Raw genomic sequence first — 25,566 nt, forward strand, 5'->3', positions numbered from 1 at the left:
TGACCGGAAAGAGACAACCGGTTGGGCGACAAGAAAAAAGGATCAAACGATAAAACACTGATGAGCCCGGGGGCACCGAGAGGAAGGACAGCAACGGCAGAGCGAGAGAGAGAGAAGGAACGAAGAATGGCAGGGAAGGGAAGAGAGGAAGAAGGGGTGGAAAGCGTGAATAACACCCCTTAAATTATGTGCTTCACTAATAAACTTAGCAGCGGCAGGAGCAACGGCAGGAGCTGCTCACGTCGACTCAACGTTTTTGTGAAGAGGATTATGTTCCCTGCCGCTCGTTACCCCGCCGACCTCCCCGACCCTCTCCCTGCTGGACAGGCTGGCGACAACTCCATTTTCAAAGGCAAAAAGCCCTTTAGCCGGCCCGCTCGGCCCGTTCCGCCACCGCCGTCGCCGTCGCCGCCGCCACCGAGGTGCCAAATTGGATTCGTTTGTGGCTGCCACTTGAGCCACTTCCTCGAGCCTTGAGCCACTCTCGTTAACGGGCGTCACCTTTCTCCCGGCCCGGCCTGGCCCTGCGCGTTGATAGCCATTTTGTGTGTTACTTCAAACCAAGGCGGAGGGGGAGGGGGGGACCCGGAGTCCGGGTTTTGCCGACGGCCCGGCCATATTCGGCGGCGGCGTGGGGACATCCCGAAGGGTCCCGGCATCTGTCACCGATGCTCGCCCGCGACACAGGTTTGAGACCTTTATGCGAGGAGCTCGCCCGGCGGTGGCGAGCGATTTTTCTGGAAGGATCGCCAGCCGCGCAGCACACAATCCTTGCGGGCTTCCTGTGGCCGTGTGACAGAAGGTCACGGGTTTACAGATCCCGGGGGCGATCGATTTCGATTCGCTCCTGCCGCGTCGATTGTTGTGACCATTGGGAGCATTAATTTGGCATTCATGTGTGTGTCTCAGCTGGGTGTGACCAGCTTCATTCAGGTCGAATGTGTCTGTTAATGTCGGTAAGTCGTGACTTAAACGTGCAGCCTTTGATACGATTTAGCGTGCCTATAGAATGCCTGCCTATGCTTTGTCACATGGATCACGTGAGTCCTCGGAGTCAAGAATGATGTGCGCCTGTTATGTGCTGCGTGATTTGCTCTCTGGTCCGTGCGATCCTCGAGTATGCTTGTGTTGCGTGATTCAGCCTTACAAGAACGCAAGTCACCAAGATTGTTCCGTTTCTTTTAGGCTTTTGGGTTGGTACGCCGCGTGATGTTTGAACGGCTGACCTGACTCCTGGAATTCCTGGAAGAATTGCTGTACCAGCCGTCGTCTCTGACCGGATCTAATGACCCGACTCTTTGTCGTAGGTATAACAATTTGTCGGCTCGGCTTACTGACTTTAGTATGTTCCTTGGACAGTGTTGCGTTAAAGATTCTTCTATAACGTCGTTCATTTCGTAGTTTCGAAATTACAGAACAGGTTTTTTACACTTTTCAAATACATTTGTCAATCCAAGTATCAAACTTTTAAAGGGTGTTAACTTTTAATAAGCGTTCTTTTGGTTTCATTTGGTTATAAATAATGTTATAAACTTTGGTTTCTAAATAAAAAGCTTAGCAGTAGCCCATTCGATCGACCTGTTTTTGAATACATTTTTGAATACTTGGGCGGCCAAATGCCGCCCAAGTTCGCAGCTTTAATTTCGCCGAAGAACCAATCAGCCAAAATCCGCACCAAACTGTCCCTCGTTGTGGGTGCATTGGCTTCTCTTGGACGAAAGGTGGGTTTTCGAACCCCAAAAATGACAATTCGGCTTACTAACATAACCGCGGAGGTGGAAATGAGCTCCAATGAAAGCAGCTTTTCACATAGCGTAGCGTGTAGCTACCACTTTGGAAATAAGTTTTTCATATTTCCCAATTTTCTGCAACCAACATTGTATTTTATACATAAATTTGGAGAAGCAACCTTTCAAGTAAATGTTCAAGCATCGAAAAATATAAAGCCGTTATTTTTTTTATAACTAAATGAAAAAGTGAACGCCTTTTTGATCACCCTATAGCACTTTAGAAAACGAATCGTTCAACAACAATACAACATGTTAAAAATACTAAAACTTACTACAATAGCCCACACAGGACGAAAACGCTCATTTTTCCAGCCAAATTTGCTTCATCGGCCCTGTATTTTTTTTGCAATTGGTGGCACTGAAAAGGCTCGATTGATAAAGGAGAGGCCTTTATGTTCTGAGAAGGCGATTGTATGTGGCGAGCATTAGGGACTGGCGGCAACCCAGGACCCTATTACCGTCAATTCCGAGCCAGATACCGATAGATAAGAACAAAATTTTCGACCTTCGACGATTGGACGATTCAATACCGTAGGACTTTTCTTTCTTCTGGGGCTGTGCACAAGTTCGTGGTTATCGCTGACAAGCCTGCCACTTAGGAGCATTTGAAAGTAAAACCATTCGCCAAGTGATGGCCGCGTGGTAACACACGAAATGGGCAAAACAGTAATTGAAAATTATTTCATCAGAATCGACTGCTGCCAAAGGCGTCCCGAGGAGGCGTCCATCTGAACGATATTGTGTTTCTCACACATTGGCAAAGTGCAGTACTTTATGATAAAAAAAATCCTTTGACTAAAACTAAATTTTTCATGCGTTTTTTATTAAGTTTGTTTTTGAAAATACGAAATGGACGACCTTCGAAGTACGTCATAGTCACTGTTTCAATCACTTATCAGTTCCTACAACGATTATCTGGTACTAGTGTCGTCTCGTCAGTTGTGCTTCCATTAGTTCTAAGTTCCTATTCTTGAAGCTGTAAATCAGGCTACGCAGCCCACTGACCCGGTGTTTGTAATAAATAAACAAATATAGTCAAGCTATCTTTCCAATAAGTCACTCACAGCCTTTCGCAACGTGCTGTGTTGCGTGTTTCGCAACGTGAGAGCAGCAGTTTCTATCAAACCCTTCTGTGTTTAATCGGAACCCCGTTATCCGTTGCGCGATTCACTCGGTAACATCTACCCTACGCCACCGAAGGACGCCACCGAAGCTGTCGTGACCAGTAGCCGTTACAAGGACACATTTTTACGGATGGTAGCGCCGAGAAGCCCGTTGTCGAGAACGTTAATCGTGGCCGATGAATCAGCTGCGATCGGTGCCACAATCGGTGTGCCCGGAACGGAGTGCTCCACCATGAGCTCCGCCCGGTTGGTTAGTCGCAATGCTTCAACACCTCGTCGAGATACGCGTAGACGTGTCGTGAAATGCTGTCGCAATGAGTTAACGACAGCTAACTCTGGGTAGGGCCAATCGATCAAAATCTGGAACGTATCGGAAACTGTACCTCGAACATAAATATATAAAAAGGGACCACCACCAGGGTGTGCGTCAAGGTGCTCGTGGTCAACTGTCAACCGACACTCGAGCGCACCCCTTTGATCGCCCCCCCCCCCCCTCCCTTCCCGGCGGCTTTCGATTGGTAGAAACCAAAACAACCAACAAAAAAAGAGCGAACGAACCATAAAATTTAAATAAATGTTACCCACCACCAAGCTACCCCCCAACCCGGTCGATCGATCGTCACTCAGCAGCCGAAACGAAACGGAGCCCCTCACGCATTAACACACACACACACACGCACACATCGAGCCGAAAGTCCACCGAAAAATGCCGACGTTAATTGCTTGTTACGGCCGCTGGACGCTGTGGCGCTAATTACTCCCGATTTGAGGTTCTACCCCGCGCGCGCGTGACCCTTTTCTAAACCCAATTTCGGTTCGGTTTGTTTCTGGCAAGGCAGGCAGGCAGGCAGGCAGGCAGGCAGGCCGGTCTGTCAGGTGTGGGCGGAGGCAGTGCGATTGAGGCGCTTCGATTCCCCGCCGCCGCCGGTGGTGCCAAATTTGGTCGAGAGGCGCGGTTGATTGAAGTAATTAACTTCAGGCAGAGGCCCGGCGTGCGAGAACGAGAGAGAAAGAGGACGAGGCTGCGGCGGAGGTACTCCATCATCGCCACCGAACCCCACCCCACCGCCTCCCTTGAAGCTTTATTGTTTCGTCTTACGCGCACCGGAATTTATATGGTTCGATGAAAGGTTCGAAGAAAGGCGTTGATTTTTGGGCCGTGTGGGCGGGCGGTGACGAGATGGGCCCCGCCACCCCTCCCCCCACCCGCCACGGCTTTCTCGGTCGACCCAGTGCATCGGTTCGCGGTTCCGTTTTTGTGGGGGGGCTCCCGTGCGAAGAAATAAAACAATTCCGGAACTTCGGCGCCCGAGGGGTGTCCGACGGGGTGATGGAAAGGGGTGGTATGTGTGCAGGGTAAGAGATTTTGGTTTCCGGTTTTCTGAGCGGTGGCGGGGGGTGGGGGGTCTCGGTGCAGGCAACCGTAACCCGGGAACCCCCCCTCGGCAGGGCTCGGCGGAGGCTCCGGGCCACCGAGATCAGCGCCACCTGGCGGCCAGATATGGTGGCGGCGGCGGCCAGCTAACGACCACCTTTAATTGGTGGTCGCCGAGCCCGCGGGGCCCATTTAATTACATTCAATTACGTGACGCACACGGCGGGCGCCTCGGTTTCGTCGGCCTCCCCCTGGCCTCGGTTCGTTGCGGTTCAAGGGCTTTTTCCGTTCCACTTCCGGTTTGTTCATGGGTGTGTGTGTGTGTGTGTTAGCCGGGAAGAAGAATGAAAGACCCGACATCCCGAGAGGATACGTCCACACGACACGGCCCTCGTGGTTCCCATAATTGTCGCGCTCCTTCTAAGCCTCACGAGGGCTTCCAGGAGTCGAGGTCGAATAGTTTTACCTTGTCTTTCTCTGTTTCAGTTTTTCAACCACCGCGTTTTGACACATTTTTGGTTACTTCCGGCGCACTCTAAGCATCACTCGGTCGGTCGCTCCAGGTCCTCCTATTTGTTAGATTTTTTTTGTTTAATTTTAATAAACGAAAAACTAATAAGAAACGAAAGTCGCATCGGAGCAGCCTACTCCTACGCGCCATTTCAAGAATCCCCCCCCCCCTTACCTCCACCCCGCACACCCTGTGCCTTGATTTCTTTCGAGGACCCTTTCGAAGACAAGACACCAGCACTATAGTATGTTTCTCATCAATAGTTTATTTTCACGATAATGTTTGTTGCGCGCGCCAAACACCAACACCACCATCGCGCCTCCGCCCGGACTCCCTCTGTGTGTGTGTGTATGTATGTGTGTGTGTAAATCCTGCGCACTCGCTATCCGCTCCCCACTCCCCCTCCACGAGCACGAGATCCTGGCTAATGAAACATAACGCTCCCGAATACTTTGTATTTATCTTATTTTGTTTTCTTTTCTCCTTTTTTGCTTGTTTGTTTGTCTAAATTTCTCCTCCCTGTGCATCTGTAGCTTGTTTGTTTGTTTTGCTTTGCTTTTGTTTGTCCGGGGTTTTGCTCGGGAGGCTCGTGCTGGCCGGCAACGGGCTCACTGGTTTTTGTTTGTGGTGCGCATGGTTTTTCTTCTTCACTTTAATAGTTACCACCTATGTACAATTCCATAACTATCTAGAAAGCATCTGCATCTTCACTGCGCTGATCTTTGATTCACTTTGATTCGCTTACGTTAGTAGTGCCCGACGCCTGCTTCTTCCTTTTCTTATGCTTCTTCTTCTTCTTTTTCTTCTTCTACTACAGCTGCTACTACTACTACTTCCTGTTCTTTTTCGGTCGTTCCAGGCCAGGCAAGGTTTTGCAATGACCGGTTCTTATCGGTTGCATGTGTGTCTTGCTGTTTTTTCCCGGCCTTGTTGCTTTCAGTCATCCGCGTCTGTGGCGTGTCGGTGTGTCGGTGTGTCGGTGAGTGTGTGCGAGTGGTTTTGTGTTTTATCTGCACTGGCGCGCATGTTTTCTTTTGCTGCTTCTTCTCTTCGCTTCGCTCTTCGCTCCGTCGTACTCTTTGTTCCTTAACCGATAACGTTCAAGTATAGTTTACGGGGGGGGCGGGAGGGGGGGGGGGGGTACCTACGAGCTATATCTGAAGTTGTATCTTCGCTTACATATTACATTTTTGCTGTGTGTTTTTATGTTTATTTGTAACGTCTGTCGCGTTCGCGCTTCTCTCTCTCTCTCTCTTTTTCGCTCTCTTTCCCGTGCTCTCTGCTCTCTGCTCGTCCTGTTCCCTTTTCTTTGCCGCTGCTTCGCTTCTCGTCTGTTATCTTGTTCTTTTCTGTCGGCCCCGTTTCTGTGTGTGAGCTCGCTCCCACGGTCCCACGGCTCACGGTATTCCTGAATTATTTTATGCTGCTGGGTGTGTGTCCGTTTTTTTTTGTCTGTTTTTCCGTTCATTTCTTATCCAGCCGGCTATCGGCTAAAATCTGCCTACCGCCACCGCCGCCGCCCGAGGCATGTACGCACGCGTGTGTGCTTATTTGCTATTAAAATATGTTGCAGTACGAAATAAGAAACGCTCGTCTTGCTCGCTCGCTTGCGCATTTACTGCTTTGCTCTTTGAAGGGGCTAGCAAATCCCCAACTTAACTAAAAACACAACAGATCCTTTTCTCTCCCGGTCGCCCACCCGCCCCCCGAGTGTTCCCCGTAGGTCTCCCCGGTGGTCCTGTTTGTTCATAACGGAGGTCGGCTAGTGTGGTCCGTTTCGGAGTAGTTCTGAGTACGAGACTCCTCCCCGGTCCTAATACTGCTGTACAAAGTCTGGCCGGTCGAATCCACATTCGAGCAGATTCGAGCAGTCGGGATCGCATAGGTGTAGTAGGCAGACCCAACCCAAACCAAACCAAGCAACAACCAGAGTGGTGTGCTTGGTTTTTTTTTGCGTTTAAATTATTATCCTCCGAAAATGCAATTAGCATAAATTAAGATTATTGTTAATAAAATTTTACCTCATTTTTGCGTGCGCGCGCGCGCCCGGCGCGCATTGTCACACTCGCGCACCCCGCATCCGAAAACGGAAACGGCTAAAGCGTCGGCGTCGCGCCTTCGTCGTGGCAGAATTTATTGCTCAACTTATCTCTAGACAACCACCCGAAATTAACCACACACAACACCTCCTACGTACCGGGGGGGGGGGGGGGGGGTATCGCGGGACGCGAAGAGAAAGAGAGAAAAAGAGAGGCAGAGAGAGAGAGAGAGAGAGAGAGAGAGAGAAAGAGAGGGAGCCTTAGTGGCCGCCTAGCGGACCTTACTATTACTACACATTATTTACGAGTATTTGTTTTCGCCCTCTGGCGCGGCCCTCTGGCGCGGCCCTCGGGTGCGTTGGTGTGCGTGCGTCTCCACCCCGCTCTTTCTCTCTCTCTCTCAGCCTTTGTGTGTCCCCCTTTCTTATCTGCGCACATATTTTGTACTTTTAAAAGGGATTACCTGCTGCTGCTGCCGCCGCTGCTCGGCCCTCGGTCCTGGGAACAGCCGTTAAAAAAAATGGACCGATACGGCAAACCCTTCGCCCACCACCCGACACACACACCGTCCCGACCCGCCTCCCAACCACCTCGCTTTCTCGGTCCAGGACTGGCACAGGTGTTGACGACGCGGCGACCACGACGATCCAAGATCCAATACCTCTCTCCCGGAACCCTCGACACTTTCCCCTACCCCCCCCCCCCCCCCCCCACCCACCCTCCTCTCTGCCTATCTGTCCTTCTGTGTGCGTTCTCTGCGAGCGAGCAGCAGCACTAGAGCCTCCTCATCCAACATCCACCCGAGATGCTCTAGTCGTCCTTCGCGGGGACCCAGCCTCTCGGGCGGCGGCGGCGGGACACACACACACACACACGCTTCAGACCTGAATGTTTTCCTCCTCGTCGTCACTGTCGGGCGGGTTGCTCTCGGAGCGTCCGGGTGGGCTGCCGGGGTTGAGCGTGGGGCTGGGCGAGCGGCGGGCTTGACTACTTATACTAGACGCGTTGCTGCTGGCCAGCGACCCGCAGTGGTTCCCGCCCCCGCCACCGCCCCCGCCGACGGCACCGGCGCCGGCACCGGCACCTCCTGTTCCACTGCCGGGGGTGCCGGAGTCCCGGGTGGGACCGCCCGGGACGCCAACGCCACCGCCACCACCACCGGTTCCTGCCGTCTGCTGCTGCTGCTGGGCGGCGACGGCCGCCGCCGCCTGCTGCTGCTGCTGCTGCTGGGCGCTGCTCGCCTGGTAGTAGCTGCTCAGCGTCGACAGCGAGCTGGAGGCGGACAGGTGCGGGAACGGGCCACTCGGGCCCGGGATGGTGTTGAGCGTGCCGAGCCCCGGCACACCTGGGTAGATCCGGTAGGGCAGGGGTTTCTGGAGGGCGGCGGCGGCCGCCGCGTGCCGATAGTACGCGTCGACCGCGCTCTGCGGCGTCCCGGGCGGTCCGGACGGCGTCGGGTACGGCCAGCCCCCGATGTAGGGGGGCCCCCCATACAGCCGCTGGAACGCCGCGTAGTTGCCCGCCTCCGCCAGTAGCTCCAGTCCGACAGCCGTTTGCCGTTTCCACTTGGTTCTGGAACCGAGAGAAGGAAAGAGAGAAGGAGACGGGTTAGGAGGATGAGTTACTTGGTGAGCCCGGTGGGATACCCCGCCGGTTTGGTTACTCTGTTTGACACTGTACTTTTGTCGAGGGATTGGGAGTCGTGGTGGTGGTGCCGCTAATTTGTATTCACCCACAAGGGTGCGGGGTGGTGGGTTGGGGGTGCGCACCCTGATTAGGCGGTGAAGGGCAGCCAGCCCGACGTTGTCAGCCTGACGCGAAGCTGACTGACCGCAGCCGCTCCCTACATATATGCACCGGTGCACCGGAGTTTGGTGGTGGCTACCCCTCGAAGAATTACCCCTCGCACCCCCGGGTGCCACGGGGGGGACGAAGGGAGTTTTATTGTACCCGGCCCTGAAGGAATGAAAATGAAAACATATCCCTCATTCTCGCTTTCCTCGATTCCAGCAAGATTGACAGCGGAAGACGCACGGCGGGGGGAGGGGCTACTGCGTCCGTCCCCCGTCCCCCCACTGGCACCCTCCACACATCTCCTGGCGATTGCCGGGCGTCAACGCTGTCCCGGCGCGGGGCTGCAAGCCGACACTTGCGTCCGGCACGGCTTCGACGGGGGCCCTTAATGCGTGCACCCGGGGACTCCCCCCGGGGACCATCCAGCGTGTGTGTGTGCGTTGGGTACCCCTCTCTAATTATTCTGGGAACCACTTTTGCACCCCGACCTTAATTGCCGCGGCGACCACCAACTGACCACCAACCGACCACAGAGTCCCAGCGTTCCAGAGTTCCAGAATTGCGGTGGTCACCTCTCGCTCACTCGCTCACTCTGTGTGCGCGTGTGTGTGTGTCAAGAGCGGAAATGGACCGTGAAATGAAAACCCGTACGCACACCCGGGGCGCGTTGCAGCAGCAACAACGGCAGCAGCAGCGAGCCTTATCGGTGTGGAGCAATCGCTCACGCAGCGGACCCCGTCGACGGGGCGGGGAGGGAGGGGGAACCACTTTGTCCGCGGGACGGCTGCGGAGCGCCGTCCGAAAGCGCTTGTAGCTGGCTTGTAGCTGCGCTAAACGGTTGAATTATGAAAATATGTTCACCCCTCCCGGAGGCACCCTTCTGGGGCAGTAGCAGCCAGGGGTAGTGTCCACTGAGCAGCAGTCCGCAGGTGAGCCCCTGATCTCTTATCTGCATCGAGCAAGTTCCAACGTCAGGGCGGTGCACCGGCAAGGCCGGACACTCGGACACGACACGGCAGCCCCTAGCACCCGACGAGTTGACACGTCGACGTCGTTGGACTTCGGTTTGAGGACTTCGGCTCCTGGCCCTGGACCCCGGGTCCCAACGGCCACACGGTTCACATCACACACCCCGGCACTAAACTAAATGGTACCAACATCACCCTACCTACGGCGACGGCTTCTGAGCGGTGGCGCAGAAGCCTTCCCCCGGACGTCGGACGACGAAGAACGAGGAAGCCTGGAACCTGGAGAAGTATAATCTCCACTCCAGTCACAGACACAGACACAGACACACAGACAGTTCCACATAGTGGGAATTGTGTCAACGGCCATCTATCAATCGAAGAAACGGATCGGATCGGCAATCGGATGGAAAAAGGACCAACGCGCACAGCGCACTGAAGTTGCGGATGACGCCGAAGAAGGTCGGAGCGGTCCGCCGGCATCAAAAGTAACGACAGGGGCGAACGACAGGAGTGGCCGGCGGAAAGGTAATCGATCCTGCTATATCTGCTTTCTCCTCGCGCCACTCCGCTCGCCCTTCCTTGCCTCGTCTGCGTCATCTTAATTCGAGAGCGCGAGCGGATTACCTCGCGGAGAAAGCCCGGGAGACACCCCGAAGAAGTCGCGTCAACAGTCAACAATAATCGCTCACTCACAAACATTCTCTCTCTCTCTGTCTCTCTCACACACACACACACACACTCGAGAACCTTACTGTAGTGGGCTATGTAGGACATAGTCCGGATATAGTAACAACAGCACCAGCACCAGTCCGTGGAGTCATCTGCGCTCCAAAAGGACAGGACGGACTCTGGCGCTCCAATTGCTACGTCTCCTAACCGAAATCTCGCCCCCCACCCCTACCACCCCGCAACACCCCATCCCCACGGGCAAGGTATGGCATGTGTCACACGCTGGTTAATGGGCTAATCTCGACGGACCCCGAAGGTTCAGGAAGGGTCCCTTTCCAGGGGGTTGGCCGTGTAGCTGGCTCTCTCTCGTTCTCTCGCTAGCCGCTCCTCGGCTGCCCCCTCGGCCCGGCCGGGTGCTTAATTGCTTCCGGTGAAGATTAAAAGATCTCTCCCGGCGTTCGAAGGCGAGAAGTGGAAGATTAATTAAAAAGTTATGATTGCGAAAATGTGCTTTTCGGTCCGTCCCGTCCCGTCCGTCCGTCCGTGTTCGGTTCTATTTGTTGTTCAGGGACCCCGGACCCGGGTTCTGAGACGGTTGTTGCTCTTTGGCGCTCCTTTCTTTCCGCTCCCCTCCGATTTCTTTGTCCGTTGTTCCGTTTTTTTTTGGTTCGTTTCTTTTCCGTTTGGTTCGTTTGCCTTCCTTCATTTTTCTTCCTTCACTTTTCTTATTTCTGCAAGCGGCTTCACCCCGGTCTCGCCTCTGTGTCCCCTCGTTCACCTCGTTTCTTCCGCCGTTTGCCGAGTTGGTCCGAGTTGTTCTTTTTTCTGCCTTCTGCTACTGCCTTCCTTCGGCGCCTCTCTCTCTCTCTCTCTGCGTGTGCTTGGCGGGTTCACGCGGTGCGGTGCTCGATATTTAGTGGTTTCACAAGGATAAGCAAGGCCGGAGGAGGGTCGGGAGCGGAGTGGTCGGGTGTGGTGTGGCTCTAACAAGAGAGAGGCACCAAATCGGAAGCGAACGACCGGCGCGCGCGCGCGCCCGCCTGTCAGCAAATGCTTTGTTCGCGCGCGCTCCGAAACCGTTTTATTTGCTGGGCCAAGTTCGTGTTCTTCTCTTTCCCTGCTCCCTCCTCACCCGCTCCCTCCCGATCCCCTCTGTGTTTCAATACTTGACGTTTTATGGCTTGCTACGGCACATTACTGTTAAACGTCCGCTTCCGAAGTGTGTGCGGCCGATTTTCCTGCCGGCTGTCCAGTCCGGGGCTCAAGATGGTTTTCTGATCCTTCTTACGCCCGCTTAGTACCCCCTATTCTTTTCCCTTTCCGTGCTCTTGTTTGGCTTCCAGATCCTTAAGCCAGCGCCAGTTTCTCTTTCGAAGCACCCTCGCTAAATCGCCGGTGTAAAATATGAAAAAAATGCTCCCCCTAAAAGTGAAGAGTTTGAGCTCTAGCTACCAGGGGCCGTCGGACAGCGCGGCTCGACACGCCAGCGTGTTCGCCGCACCACGTTGCAGTTGGCTGTGAGTCGACCCACGAGAAGCCGCCGCGCGGGGGGTTGGGGAGCTGGCTCCTTAATTCAAAGAAGATCAACCAATCCAAGCCAGTGCCAGAGCTGTGCAGATGTGGGATGTGGGGTGCAGAGCACACATATCGCACACGAACCGAGCTCGAAAGGCGTGTCCAACGTCGCAGGGTGGGAGGGTGGCAGGACTGGGGGGGGGGGCGGTGGGCGAGAGGTGCCAACACAACAACGGGGACGTCGCCGTCGGCGCAACGAGCCAATCGGAGGGAGCCCAAACCCGAGCCAATCAAGCGAAACCGACTCGAACTCGCTGCACTCGTTCCCCCCCCATTTCCCCCCTTCCACCCACTAGCCGTGTAGGCGCAGCGAATCGGCGGACAGCAGCGCAGAGCGCAAGCGCCGACAGCGTGAGCGAGCGAGAGCGATGAAATCGGGTACCGGGCACGGTACCGGGTTTTGGGACACTCTTGGGTCGCACAAGATTCCACAAGACACATTCCAAGAACACATTCCCAAAGCGGCAGCTGCTGCTGCCATCACTAATTACGCCCATGCACGCCACACCAATTTGTGGTCCTGGGCGCGACTCTCGGGAACCGGGCGCGATAGGAGCCAATCGCCGATGTTGCTGCTGGGAATGCCGGTGTCCCAGGTCGCCGGTAGCCGGCTGTTCCGTGTGTGGTAATCCGTGACTGGATCTCGCACACACACACACCTGGGCCCACGAGACAGCCGGACAGCGAGGAGATAATGAGCGCACCGCCACGTCGCTGGTAGTTCATGCGGAATGCAGTGGAGTTGCGTCATTGTTGTTGTTGTTGTTGGGGAAATCGAGGACCCGCTCAACTGACCCGCTCAACCTGGCACAAGTCCACGTCGTGACGTGACGGCGCGGCCAAGATGGCGGCCGTGCCCAAGTTGTTGAGCGATGTAAATGAGCGGTACCCGGTACCCTCTAAGGCTCGGCTCGGTGTAGGGTTCTGGAAAAAAACGTTTATGAGCACCCCGCCTCCACACGACCGGTCCGCCCACGCCCGGGCCACGGGGTTTTTGCAATGGTAATAAGGCAATTGCGTGTTGCGAATCGCCGTATCCTGGGCCGGTGGGGCCTGGAGCCCCACCGGTCTGGATGTGTCTGGCCGCTTCGTTAGCCGCAGAAAATGGCCGAACTCCCCGCAACTGCACGGCGCGGACTGCAATTTAGCGGTGTCTTGGGCTGGGGCTGTGTTTTGCTAACAGCCTCGCTTCTCGCTTCGTTTCGCGGTCGTTCGCTCGTGATTTACAAATCGTGCCAAAACGGTTCCGTCACCGGCCGCCACCTCCGCCACCGCCAGTCGGTCGGCAATTAGGTCGGTCGGAGGCAGTTTGCAGTTGGCAGTTGTACGTCCGGGGTGCACGGCTGCACGGTGCCGTGCTGCAATTAATGTGGCTCCGTGCTGCAGCCCTCATGCAGCGGCCAGTTACCGTGAGAACTCCCCGCTGGTCACTCGCGTCAAGATGCCGGCGCAACCGGCGTGTCCAACTCGCGGCGGTCGCTAATTAGTAGCGTAGCGCCCCACTCCGGATCCGGAGTTCTGCCGATCGCGCGATGCGATCACTACGAGTCACTGCACAGCACAGCGATCCGAGGGATCGCTTTCCGAGGGATCGCTTTCCGAGGGATCGCGGTGTGTGCAATCAACCGTAACCGGTACCCCGGACCTGATACGTGTCGTGGCGACCTGATAGCGACCCTGATGCGCCCGACTGGACCTGAGATCTGGCTGCTGGGGCTGGGATCCCTGCCCTGACATTTCAGCCGTGTGATCAAGCCACGTTCTCACAGCGCCCTGTGCAGCGCCCTACGGGTAACCTGAGACAGGTTCCGCCAGGTTTTGGCCTGTGCGCGAAAACCGAGACGCGAGGACGCGGAGGCATTCCCAGCGAGCGAGCACTCCTGGGAGGCTTCCCATGGCCGATCGAATATCGGTCGTGAAATTTCACACGCCCAAAGAAGCGTGAACGTCCAAATATTTGACCACGCGATTCACCTGGTGGCTGGTGTGCTTCCGGTCCAACGCTGACGACGCGGACGAATTGACGAGCGGCACCAATCGGCGCTTCTGGGTACTGGGTCTAGATGTTCGCTCCCGGTCACGGGTCGTTACTGGAGCGCGGGTCCTGCACCGAGCTACTCCCACGATCCCCACCGGGACCGAGACCGGGACCGAAGCCGCGTCGGATAATTGGGTGAAACCAATGTGGGTCGGAATCGGTGGCGGAAGGGTGCTAAAAAATCAATTACCCCGAGCCGTAGCTCGGGAGGAGAAGGAAAAGGCGCTCGCTCACATCCGGACGGCCACTTCCGGTCCCGGTCTCGGGCCCGCGGGCAGGGGACGCGAACGCTACGTTCGATTCTTGGATCCCCACTTACTGATTAATTGATTTGGCACACCGCGCTCACCCAGGTTCCTTCGGGGGCGCTGCAAACAGTCCGCTGTAATGGCCACGACCACGAACCGCACCGGACAGGAACTCAGGGGCCCAAATACCCGGTGTCTGTGCAGGTTCGGGGACAAACCGTCCCATGTACCGCCGGGTGGTACCGCCCCATGTTTGCTTTGTCTCGCTTTACTTGATCATCATCGTAATTGCCGGGGCGCAGGCAACCCGGCAAGAACACACTCTGCACCCCGTACCCCGTAAATGGAGCCGCTACAACAACGACGTCGTCCGACGGCTGCCATTTAGTCGTTAATTCTGCAACGAGTCCCGGCCGCCCAGTGATGTGATTGACTGACTATACGGCCAGTGGCCGGGTACGAGTGTGCCCGGGAGCCCTGGAACCTGAACAAATAGCAGATGGGAGGTTGTCACGGAGAACCTGTCGCAGGCAAAGGGGGGGGGGGGGGGGAGGTGGAGGGCGATGGTTCGTGTCTCCTCGCGCGTGTTGTGTATTTTGTGTGCTGGCGATCGATGGTCTCCCCATGTCATTATCGTGACTCGCGACGTCACCAAATCCGATCCAATCCGACCCGGTTGGAGGGGGCCGCTGCCGGTCTCTGTTTGCCTTACTCCACCCCGCCCACCTCAGTCCACCTCCCCGCAGGGAGTCGCTCGGGGAATCGGGCCTCGTCAACGCCGACGGCTACATTATGTCGTCGGCCACCACCGCCGCCGTCGCCACCGCATCGATGCATCAATCAATATAAATGCACCACAATCAACGATGCGATGTGATGCGATGTTTGCGGTTTGCATTGCCCCCTCCGCCTTTCTCTCTCCTCACACCCAGCCGTAGCCCTGCTGAGTGAGTCTCTCTGTGACAATATCATTACTATGCTATCGAAACGGGCCCGGGTCGTGCGGGAAGCAATTTGTATTTTCGTTGCACTGACCCGGCATGGTGCGGGGGGTGGTGCGGGCGGGGTTGGATAACCGATGCTCCCGATTGGCACGCGGTACGGGCACAACAAGCACACGCCCACGTCGCGGTTGGTCGCTGCCCGAAATGGAAATTATGTCATTTCCGAATCTCCTCTTGCCGCTTTTGTTTGTTCGGTTGTGTTTGATTTGTCGGCTTTATCGATTTCGGGTGCTAGGGGTGCTACTACCTACTCGCTTTTCCCTTCCTCTGCCCTAGCGCGCGGCGCTTGTTTCGTTCTCCTTTTGCTTCTTTCTTGCCTTCGTTCGCTTCGCTCTTTGTTTTTGCTCATTTATCAGCCTTTCGATGGCCGCTCGCATGTAGTTGACTTTGGTTGTGCGGATTTTTGCGACACGATTGCGTCGGTCGTTATTGTTAATGTCAAAATGTTAATTAGATTTTGGCCATGCCATGCCATATTTGGATCTCGGGCTTCGAGCATGTGCGCGGAGCTGTCAAATTGGAAAACAAAAACAAACCAAGTAAACATTGGGCGCTCAGGCGCTTGCATCGATCTGTCAAAATCGACATCGCGGTTTGCGATGCGTTCAGCAAAAAGCATCGCTGGACACAACAAATTTGCGCCACTTCCCGTGTGGTTCGTCTAGAACCGAGCCCAAAACACCTGCCATCGGTGCCATCAAACCGGGGCTCATTGCGAAAGATTGTTCACGGAGTGAACCATGTGAAGGTAAACATTCAATATGTACGAATTGTTTAATTGTTTTGTGTATCGTTTTTTACCATTACAGAAAAACGTAAAGCGGCACATGCAACTTGACAACAACAGAACGCGGCCTCATCGGTTTTTATCGATTCCGAATACGAAAACCGTCCGTTCGGGACAGTAGCAACAAACTTTGTAGTGCTGTACGTTTACTTCGGGGCCTTAATACCCGGCGTTCGTTCCGTTCGTTCGTTCTGCGAGCAATAAAATAATAAACATTAATCATCAACAAAACGCTGTCAGTTGACTGTCAGTTGGCGCACTTAACAGCAGGGTTCTGAACCAGCTTAGCAACGAGGGATTGTAGACCACCGAAACAATTGTTAAAACAGCGCACAACACTGTGCATATCTTCGAACGTGCTTCAATTTACGACGTTTGTTCATTTCATATCAAAACATCGGATCGAAATCGTAAAAGTAAGTGGCATTTGCGATACGACCTTCACTGGTGACCGTGCAGGGACCGTGTCACGGCGCCGTTTGTGGCCTAGCCGCACACACACATACACACACACACACACACACACACACACACACTAAAGCACTCCCAGGGTTGTGGAAAATGCCTGGAATCCACTGGCGGACCGTTAACGAGGGCAGCCGCAGCGGTGCTGCCCCGGGTAAGCACCAATTTGTCGTATGCAAATTTGACAAATTATTTCTCTCTCACGATCTCACCGCCCCGGAGCCGTGCCGTTCCATGCTCGGGGCCCGGGGTGGGGTGAGTTTTCCACCGCCACACGCGAATTTCCACCGCACCCACCCACGGGGTGTGATGTTGGTCCGCGCGTCGACGTGCGTTTGATGTTGATCGATTAATTTGTCGACTGCCGCCATGATTAATCGTTCTCTAACCCCCCCTCCACACACCGTCCGCAAGCCCCCCATACTGTGTCAATTCTGCGTTCGGCCGTTCTAAAAAAAAACGAGTCCTGAGGCCCGGTTGGTCTCGTTTTACGATCCACCGAAAACGGGGCCACGGGATTCAGGTCCTAGTGGCGCACATAGATGTGTTGGTTTTTTCCCCCGCCAGAACGCAAGCCACCCGGCACAGGACGAGACGACGCGAGCAACAAAACAAAAAAACGGACGACGTGAAAGTAGCATCCTCTGCAGGATCACAATCTCACTCCCGCGCCGACCCTTTCGGAGAATCCTTTCACGCTCTTACGCTAACGTGCGTTTCCGGCGGCGCCCTGTGTGTGTGTGTGCGTGCACGCTAATGTCTATTGTTCCCCTTTCGCGCGCGCGCGCGCAGCCAAAAAGCCGCGCCAGGGTCATAAATCGTGCGCCTTTTCCTGCATTTGCATTTGATTTATCGCTCGTTCCACGCGCGCTCGTCACTCTCTCTTTCTCTCTCTTTCTCTCTCTCGTTCCCTTGTTGATTTAATGGGTTTAATGACAATTTTTGTTGTTGTCGGTTGTGGTTGTTTTTTAGCGTCTTTTTCCCTCTCGGAGATGCCACACCCATATCCCCCATCCTGGGCCCGTTGACCCTAAGCACTGTGACTTCTGTGGTACTGTGGCCGTTTTTGCCGTTCAAAGATTCCTTTAAATGGGTTGAATTGATGTTGGTAGCTTTGCGTATTAACCGTATCACCGGGTATTGAGAACCTCATAGTAGATCAAACCCTTCCGATCCCACCACAAACACTTGGCCGTGCGATTTGGCCGTGCAATCGATTTGCATTAAGTTACCAAAGATGTTTTACGCTAACGATTCTCAAAAAGAATCCTCTTTTCAGTTGTTGAAGTTTTTACGGATTTCCTACTCCAGTTCATGTGGAACCGCCTTTTTCCATTATCCGTAAGTTATTGGTTCGTTTGGGATTCGATCTTTGCCGGAGGTTCTTGCAATTCACTCTCCTCGAACTCGTTTTCGGAGGTCTTCCAGGTCTTCGAGTCTGTCTTCGAGTGGTAAGTCCGCATTTCGTATCGTTCCGGACAGAAAAGTCTCAGACCGCATCTTTCTTTTCGTTTTAGGTGGAAACCATTAGCCCCAACCCAGCGAAGCATTCGGATGAGGGCTTAAAGTGACTGAGCTACTGAGCCAGGCTAGGTTAGTGAAGTCCCCGGATTCACTACCTCCTTACACACAAGCACAGCATAAAAAATTTAGCATATCTGGCCAGGTGTCGGCGTCAACGATGATGATGATGATGCCGATGCTGGCAACGATAACGCCAACAATTACAAGTACGTGACGTGTCACTTCCGCGCGCGCTGGCACTTCCCAAACACCCGCCACCCCTCTCAGCACAACTGTGTGCGTGTGTGTGTGTTCGTCCGCGTTATTGTTTGCTTTTGATTGCATGCAATTTATCGTCGCGTATTTGTCTCGCCCGAGGCTGAGAGAGAGAGAGAGAGAGAGAGAGAGGTGTGCCAGCGTGGTAATTAGGGAGGCTGATTAAAGGATGCACAATTCGATTCACACACACACACAGCGCGGAACGGAGCGTGTGACAATACTGATGACTAGTTGTTGTTGCTGTTGGTGTGCGGTTATGCAAAGCAGGAAGATGAGCGCACTGGGCTTCAAGCCGCGTGTGTGTAAACGGGGAAATGGAACCTCCCGACAACCCCCTCCCACCCCACCGAGCGCGCGCGGGGTGGTAGCATAAAACCAGGGCAAGCTGCTGCTGCTGCTGCTGCTGGCGCGCCGAGCATAAAGAAATTAACAGCCAAACTAATATGCATTTATTTATCTGCACGTTCGCGCGCGTTCATACAATTTGCATATAAACCATAAATTATGTTGCCCCGATGGCGGTTCCCTTTGTGTGTTTGTGTGTGCGCGTACGTGTGAGCGCTCGTTCGCGTCCGCGGTTATTCGGGGTTAGATCGCGGGTTGCGGATGCTGCTGCCACCGATTTTACGAGCCTCGCTCGGATCCTCACCTCGGATCCTCTCGCTCTCGTGTTCTCGCTCTCGCACACACGAGCAGGGCGTCATTTATTTGAACTTTAATGATCGAGTACGCGAGCGCACGCACGCACTCTGCAGACAATGCGCTCAATGCCACAGAACGCAGGACGATTCATCGTAATTCATTACCCATTACCCCCAACAACTGGCACACACACACACACGAGACGGGCCAATTTATTAATAGCCCAGCCACTTGAAGAAAGGACACGCAAAACCGAGCGGGACGTCGGAACCCTCCGCCGGTCGGACCCTGCTAGGCGCCGGTCGGGCCGGTTCATTTTTCATCTTGTCATCGACCATCCTGGGACTCCTGGGCCGTCGTTGGCGCCGTCGGCACCGCCACGACAGGACCTCCGACCACAGGCGCTAAAGGATGTCGGCGCGCGCGCTCGCTCGCTCGCTAGGATGCGCTAATTATTGCGATTAGAGGCACTGGCGGCGGCAGCGGCGGCGGTGGCACTCAAACGAGCGCTTGATTGACGAGCATTGACGGCACCAAGGACCTCCGGGCGCCGCCGCCACCGCCGCAGGGGTCCGGCGGCCGACGCTGACTCGACACAAAGTGCCCGCCCGCTACAAAATGTGGGAACAGCAGCTCCTTAGCGGTCCTTCACACACACACACACACACCCCTTTTCAGGACCGCACAGGAACGGGGGCCACCGGCTGTGGGGGCTGGGGACTACGATTAGTCGGCATCTTTCGCTGCTCATTAGGGCCGCCTGCCGGATGCAACCACGCCACCCCCTCGTACAACCCCCCTCCCCCCACCGGGACCACGGACCCCGGGAGAAGTTCAATTAATTGGGTACTGATTTCCCTACCGACTTTGCGCCGCCGCCGCCTTCTGTTCGGTATTTGTTCTTCTCGTTTTCCACTTTCTTTTCCACCATTTCTTGTTGGAGCGCCCCTCATTGATTGTTTTTGCCGCTTTTTTCCACTCCGCTTTTGTTTTGTTCTGTTTCGCGCGGTGCGGCACCCGTGTTTTGGTTGGCTTTTTTTTTGGTGTGTTTGTTATTCGATTCGGTTCCGGTTCGCTTTTCCGTGGTTCCCATGGAGAGTGTGTCCCCAGCTTCCGGCAAGGCTTACCTTCGGTTTTGGTACCACGTTTTGACCTGGGTGTCGCTCAGCCCGAGCTTGTTCGCCAGCTCCATCCGGTCCTGCACGCTGAGATACTTTTGCCGCTCGAAGCTCTTCTCGAGCGTCTGCAGCTGGTGGTCGGTGAAGGCGGTCCGGGCCTTGCGCTGCTTTTTGCTCAACCCGGGCGTACCGCTCAGCCCGAGCCCGTTCTTGATGCTGTTGCCATCCTCGTCCTTGCCACCTGCGACACGACGACAGAGAGAGGGGAAGAGACAGAGAGAGAAACATTAACGCCCGTGTAAGAAACAGAAACTCGTGTTCGTGCTCTGATGTGTGCAAATAATCGAGTTAATAATGAACCTCAAACGTTCATCCAAATGTTCACTCGAGCTTCTAACTGGATGAACCTTTTCTGTCGATTGATCGAGTTGTCACGGCATTTAGGTTTTCAAACGGAGACTCAAATTTGACAAACCGGCTTCCGCCAACTTATTGCAACGGAAAGAGCCGTTCTGTTAGGATATCTTTGATTTTATCAATTGCAAAGATAGTGATATTTTCAAAGATAGTTTATATTTTGGTGATGAAAAAGGCAGTGGGTTGGATTTACATCGCAATATTTTGCGATGAATCTTTGTATTTTCAGTTCTTTCACTGTCACTGTCGCTATCGGAAACGTAGAACGCGGAAATCATCTTAAAATTTTAGAAATATAATAGCAAGAATCGCACGCACATGGTGAACTGCTATCTGTTTACAACTTGAATGTTTACAAAATGCACCAGAATGACAGCTCGTACTCAAAGAGCTTGACAAGCGTTTCACGTTTAAGCTTTTAGTTTCGGAGCTTCTCTAATTGAAAACTGTGATGGCACTTGAGTTTGGCCCCCCCCCCCCCATCCCAATGACCCCAGATCAATTGATCACCAACCAGCCGGGTAGGACCCGAAACGAAACGGCCCGGGGGGATAGCTCGAACGCGCGAGGATCAAGCCCAGTTTGTCCTCTCTCTCGCGCGCCCGCCACACAGACAGCTGTCCTAACGTGTCCTTGGGCGCAACCACCACCACCACAACATCGGGATCATTCAGGATAATAAGGGGCACCCCTCCGGTGCCGGGGTGCCGGTAAAGTGGACAGTCATTTGATACGGAAAGCTGCACACAGACAGAGCGAACCGAGCGAATATCCAGGGAAGTTGTAATGAGACAGCAGTTTGTCGGTGCGCCTTTGGGAACACTCTCTGCTCGCTCCCCTTCGCTCTCGCTTGCTCCTTGCTCTCGTTAGCTACGTGCGCGCTTCGGTCGCTTAATTATGCTTTTAAATATTTATAACAATAATAACAATCAGCCAGCCAGCCAGCGAGCTCAGCGTCAAAGCGCGCGCCAGGAGGTAAGCGAGCGAACGAGCGAGGCCAGGCCAGGCCACGCCAGCCCGGCTCCGGCTCGGCTCCTGTCTCGGCCATCATTCATTACTGCCACATGCTGCTGCTGTTGCTACCGTGTGCTCGGTTCGGCGTTACGCGGAATTGTGACATTTAAAAATCTATTAGGCACCATTACGTCAGCAGATACGTCGCGCCCCGTCGCCCAAAGGGGGCGCACTTCCCGGAGGACCCGGGGATGGGCTTGAGCCGGGGCTTGATTTTTCGATTGACCCGGAGCCAACGAAAAAGGAACCACCGCGATTTTGACGATTCTTGCTCTGTTTGGTGGTGTTGTCGACCGCCTGCCGGCCAAAGGACCTCCCGGCGAAAGGACCTCCCGGCGGGGACAGAGAACGACTGTTGACTCAAAGGATAAAATAATGGGGCATGAGAAGGACACTGGACATTGTTGCCATGTTGTCGAGGATGGTGCCCGACACCCGATACAGAAAGAGAAAAACGAGACAGATAGAGAGAGAGAGAGAGAGACACACACACACACAAACACACAAACACAGCGTGATAATATTAATAAAATAAGGCGCAAAAGTGGCAAACGGTTGCCGTGTAACATTCCATCGCATCGCAGACGAGGGACCCAAAACGAGAGAAGGAGAGGGGGAGCGAGGGGAGGGAAGGAGAATCTCTCTCTCTCTCTGTCTCGCTCGGGTTTCGGCCGCGTCATGGGCGGGTAATTATAGATTTATTGATTCGCGGTGAGGCGAGGCTTCGGAAGGTTTTGCAAGGTTTCTTATTAATTATTTTCGTCATTCCAACCCGTGAGCTCCTCCACCCCTAACCAGCACCCAGCCAGTCCGGCCCCCTTTAGCCCCCCCGGGGCCCCATTCTATCGATCGCACCGCGCGCAACCCGCTCGCAACGTCGTCGTTACTCCCGGCCGTCGTTTTCATCCCGACCCGACCCGACCGGCAACTGATTCCCCCTCTCCGCCCCCCCCCCACCACCCTCCTGCAAAGTGCATTCAACCGCCGGTTGGTCTTTGTGTCCAGTGCCAGTGTTTTTTGTTATGCTGCGTTTGCCGCCTTTTTGTTTGCCGCCGCCGCCTCTATTGTTCCTCTCGCCACAGTGGCCGGTGGGGCGAAGGGCGAATGGCGGAGATTGTCACCTCACACAAGCCCAGCCTGATAGGATGGTGTGTGTGTGTGTGTGTGCGGGAATTGAGCCCGAGTACAACGCAACTGAGCGCAACATAATAATGATGATGCCAACCGATGCTGGTCGAAACACGGGGCCAGCCAGCCCAAGGCCAAGCGCGTACGAGAGAGAGAGAGAGGGGAGAAAGGAGAGAGAGAGAGGAGCTCCCAAGGCTGGCTGGCTGGGGGTGCTCGCGTTGTGCTGTGTGTGAGGTTGTTAAGTGGTCGGTAAACTCTACATAACCATTATTACATATCATTACACCGGCCCCCCCCACCCCCTCCCAGCGCACCCACCGTGATTGTCCCTCCCCTCCTCCCAGCCACCCCAGTTCCCCAGCCCCTAATCAAATGACGCACGCTGCCCGGCTCGACGACCCGGACCGGGGGGGTTGCATTTGCATTTTCCGGAATGCAACCTGAATCATCAGCCCCCGCCACTCCTTTCCCCCTCACGCTGATACTCGCGAGATTGCGTCGCACCGCAGCGCCGCAAAACCACAACCACACACACACACACACACACGGACGGATCCGCCTCACCTTCTCATCCCCATGCAATCCCCACGAGGCTAGCGTAATCATCATCACGCCGCCGCCGCCGCCGCCGCCTCCACCGGCGAGTGGGCCGTTAATTGTCAATTACTGAGGACCACCAGAATAGTGGTGGGGGGGGGGGGGGGGGGGGGGGCTGTCCGGTGACCGTCACCCTCACACCCCGCTAGAACATGCACAGAACAGGCTTAAGGATGCGAGGTGCGCTGCTGATGAACCGCGCAATTCGAGCCGAGCCTGGCGCGCAACCCGCGCCCCGGAAGGTCCTGACGCTCTCTCTCGCTCTCTCTCTTTCGGTGGGGTTGTTTGAGACCCAAACGTTCCTATCGGCTTCGCGGCCATTTTCGAACTAAATAAATGACAATCAATTTCTTATTAGGTGCGCAAATAATTAGTTCGGTTTTACAATGGATGGCATTACTCACTAAATGGCACATATTTTAATAAATGAAATATGTGTTTGACAGCTACTGTCATTACGGATTCAACACAGTATGGGATTTTTTGTGTTAAAGTGTAAATAACACCTTGTTTAAGCATTTGAACATGTTGAGTTTTGTTTCTGGTAGAGTGTTTTTTGCGGGGATTACTTTAATATGACGAAAACTGCTACCGAAAGTCCACACTACCTGCTAAACTGCTACCGAGGTTCCACAAGAATAAAAAAAAGACACATTGAATAAAAAAAGACACATACGAAAGGTGTGATGCACTATGAGCTTTCAGAACCTCACGAAATTATTGATGGACAATCCCATCGACAACAATTAATGCGTTTGAAGCAAGGTTTTATCCAAAAAAAGGACCAGAATGGGATGTAAGACGTGATGTGCTGATTTTCCAGAGATTTTTCAGCTCGACCCCAGATCGCAAAACCGGTCAAAACCTATTTCGAAAATGTCGGATGGGAACTGTTAACCTCCCTGCTGTATTCTCCAGATGTTGCTCCTTTGGACTAGTATTTGTTCCGTCGCATGAGTAACGATTTGGCAGCACAGCGGGGTTCACCTCTTATGACAGTATTGAAAAATAGGTCTCTGATTGGATCACTGATAAAGATGAGGAATTTTATCGACACGGAAACGAGGAACCACCTAAAAGATGGAAGAAAGTAGTAGCTAACGACGGACTTTCATTAAAGTCGTCATACGCTTTGTTGTTGTGTAGTTAGGCCACAAATGTCGAATAAAACCCGAACTAATTAATTCGCACACCTAATATATTTCAATCAATTTTTTACCTAACACACACACACACACAAACGGTGTCCGGCCTACGCGCTGGCCAGCCAAGCCGGTAATTAAGGCACGCGGAATGCGGAATTCGCATTAGGAATTCGGGCGCGCGCCTCCGAAATGCGGCTTCGAAATGCGGTGTGCGAAATGCAATTTGTGTTTCGCCACCACAATAACCGACACACTAGCCAACACAACAACATTATGCACCGTGTGTCCGTGTACTTGCGTGTACGTGTGTGTGTTCGCCCTAGCCGTTGGCTACTGGTTTTAATTTCATTTCGCTTGAAATATATGTTGTTCCGCGGGGCCAGATTGCCCAGAGTCCGTGTCCGCGAGTGCGGGGCGGGGAGGCACTGATGATTGGCCGGGGGAGGAGCTGAGGGGAACAGCGATATTATAAAGGACAGGGGACACACGCGGTCCGCGCGGTGGCCGACTCCGACAAAGGAGGCTGGTTGAAATGAAATTTAAAATAACAATCAGTCCTTTGCTTTGCTTGGCTCTGGTATGAGGGGGGAGGGGGTTTGGCTCGTTCTCCCGCAACATAATGCAAACACACAGAAGAGACGCAACGCACACAGACACACACACACACACACCGCACACCACAACAGTGGCCCCAAATCGCTTAATTTGTTTTCGGTACTCTTCGCCTCTATATTTTTATGATCGTTTTATGGAAATTTAACTAGAACAACAAAGTGTTCTGCCACCCCCCGTTGCGCTCCCTCGCCCCCTCCAGCCTGCCTACACCCCCCTACGGCGAGGCAGACTTGCGTGTGGTTCGCCCTCTCGCCGTTGCTGAAGCGTGGAGCGAGCGCCGCACAGAACATGACAACGTGACCTCCTCTCCCTCCTCCCCCCGCACACCACCCTTAACACAGAGACAGAGAGACAGAGAGAGAGACACGACCTGGCCGGGCGCGCGCGCGCTTGGGTCCCCCGGAAGTGTTTTATATTCATGCGGTTCATAATTCTTCCGGCACACACAGGGAGCGGAGAGAGCGAGAGCGAGAGAAAGAGAGTGAGAAAGAGCCCTTGACAGGGGGTTGAGGGGGCTTTTTGACTTTTGCACGTGCGTGCGTGCGTGCGTGCAGAGGATCACGGTGGCCACACACACGAAAAATCACAAAATGGCGTGCGAAGCCCCACCGCGAAGTCGTTCACGGGTAGGTGGGTGGTGTTGGGTGGATATTGAGTGGTGGCGGCTTACCCGCGTTCGCCACTTCCGGTCGCGGCGGCGGCGGCTAATGTTCATCCACCT

At 54.3% G+C, this 25,566-nt stretch overlaps 1 protein-coding gene across 1 annotated transcript in view; it reads right to left on the bottom strand.

Annotated features, from left to right (window-relative positions):
- Window positions 1-7,717: 7,717 nt before the first annotated feature.
- The window catches only part of LOC128270217 (homeobox protein B-H1-like), a 41,891-nt gene continuing 24,042 nt past the window's right edge, over window positions 7,718-25,566 (bottom strand). Inside the window, exons 3-5 of the mRNA XM_053007623.1 lie at window positions 19,939-20,170; window positions 7,987-8,411; window positions 7,718-7,926 (exon numbers count right to left, since the gene is read on the bottom strand). Of these exons, the coding sequence (XP_052863583.1) occupies window positions 7,718-7,926; window positions 7,987-8,411; window positions 19,939-20,170 (866 nt within the window). The remainder of the gene's footprint in view (window positions 7,927-7,986; window positions 8,412-19,938; window positions 20,171-25,566) is intronic.

Source organism: Anopheles cruzii, chromosome X (genome assembly GCF_943734635.1).
Source record: "Anopheles cruzii chromosome X, idAnoCruzAS_RS32_06, whole genome shotgun sequence".
NCBI lineage: Eukaryota > Metazoa > Arthropoda > Insecta > Diptera > Culicidae > Anopheles > Anopheles cruzii.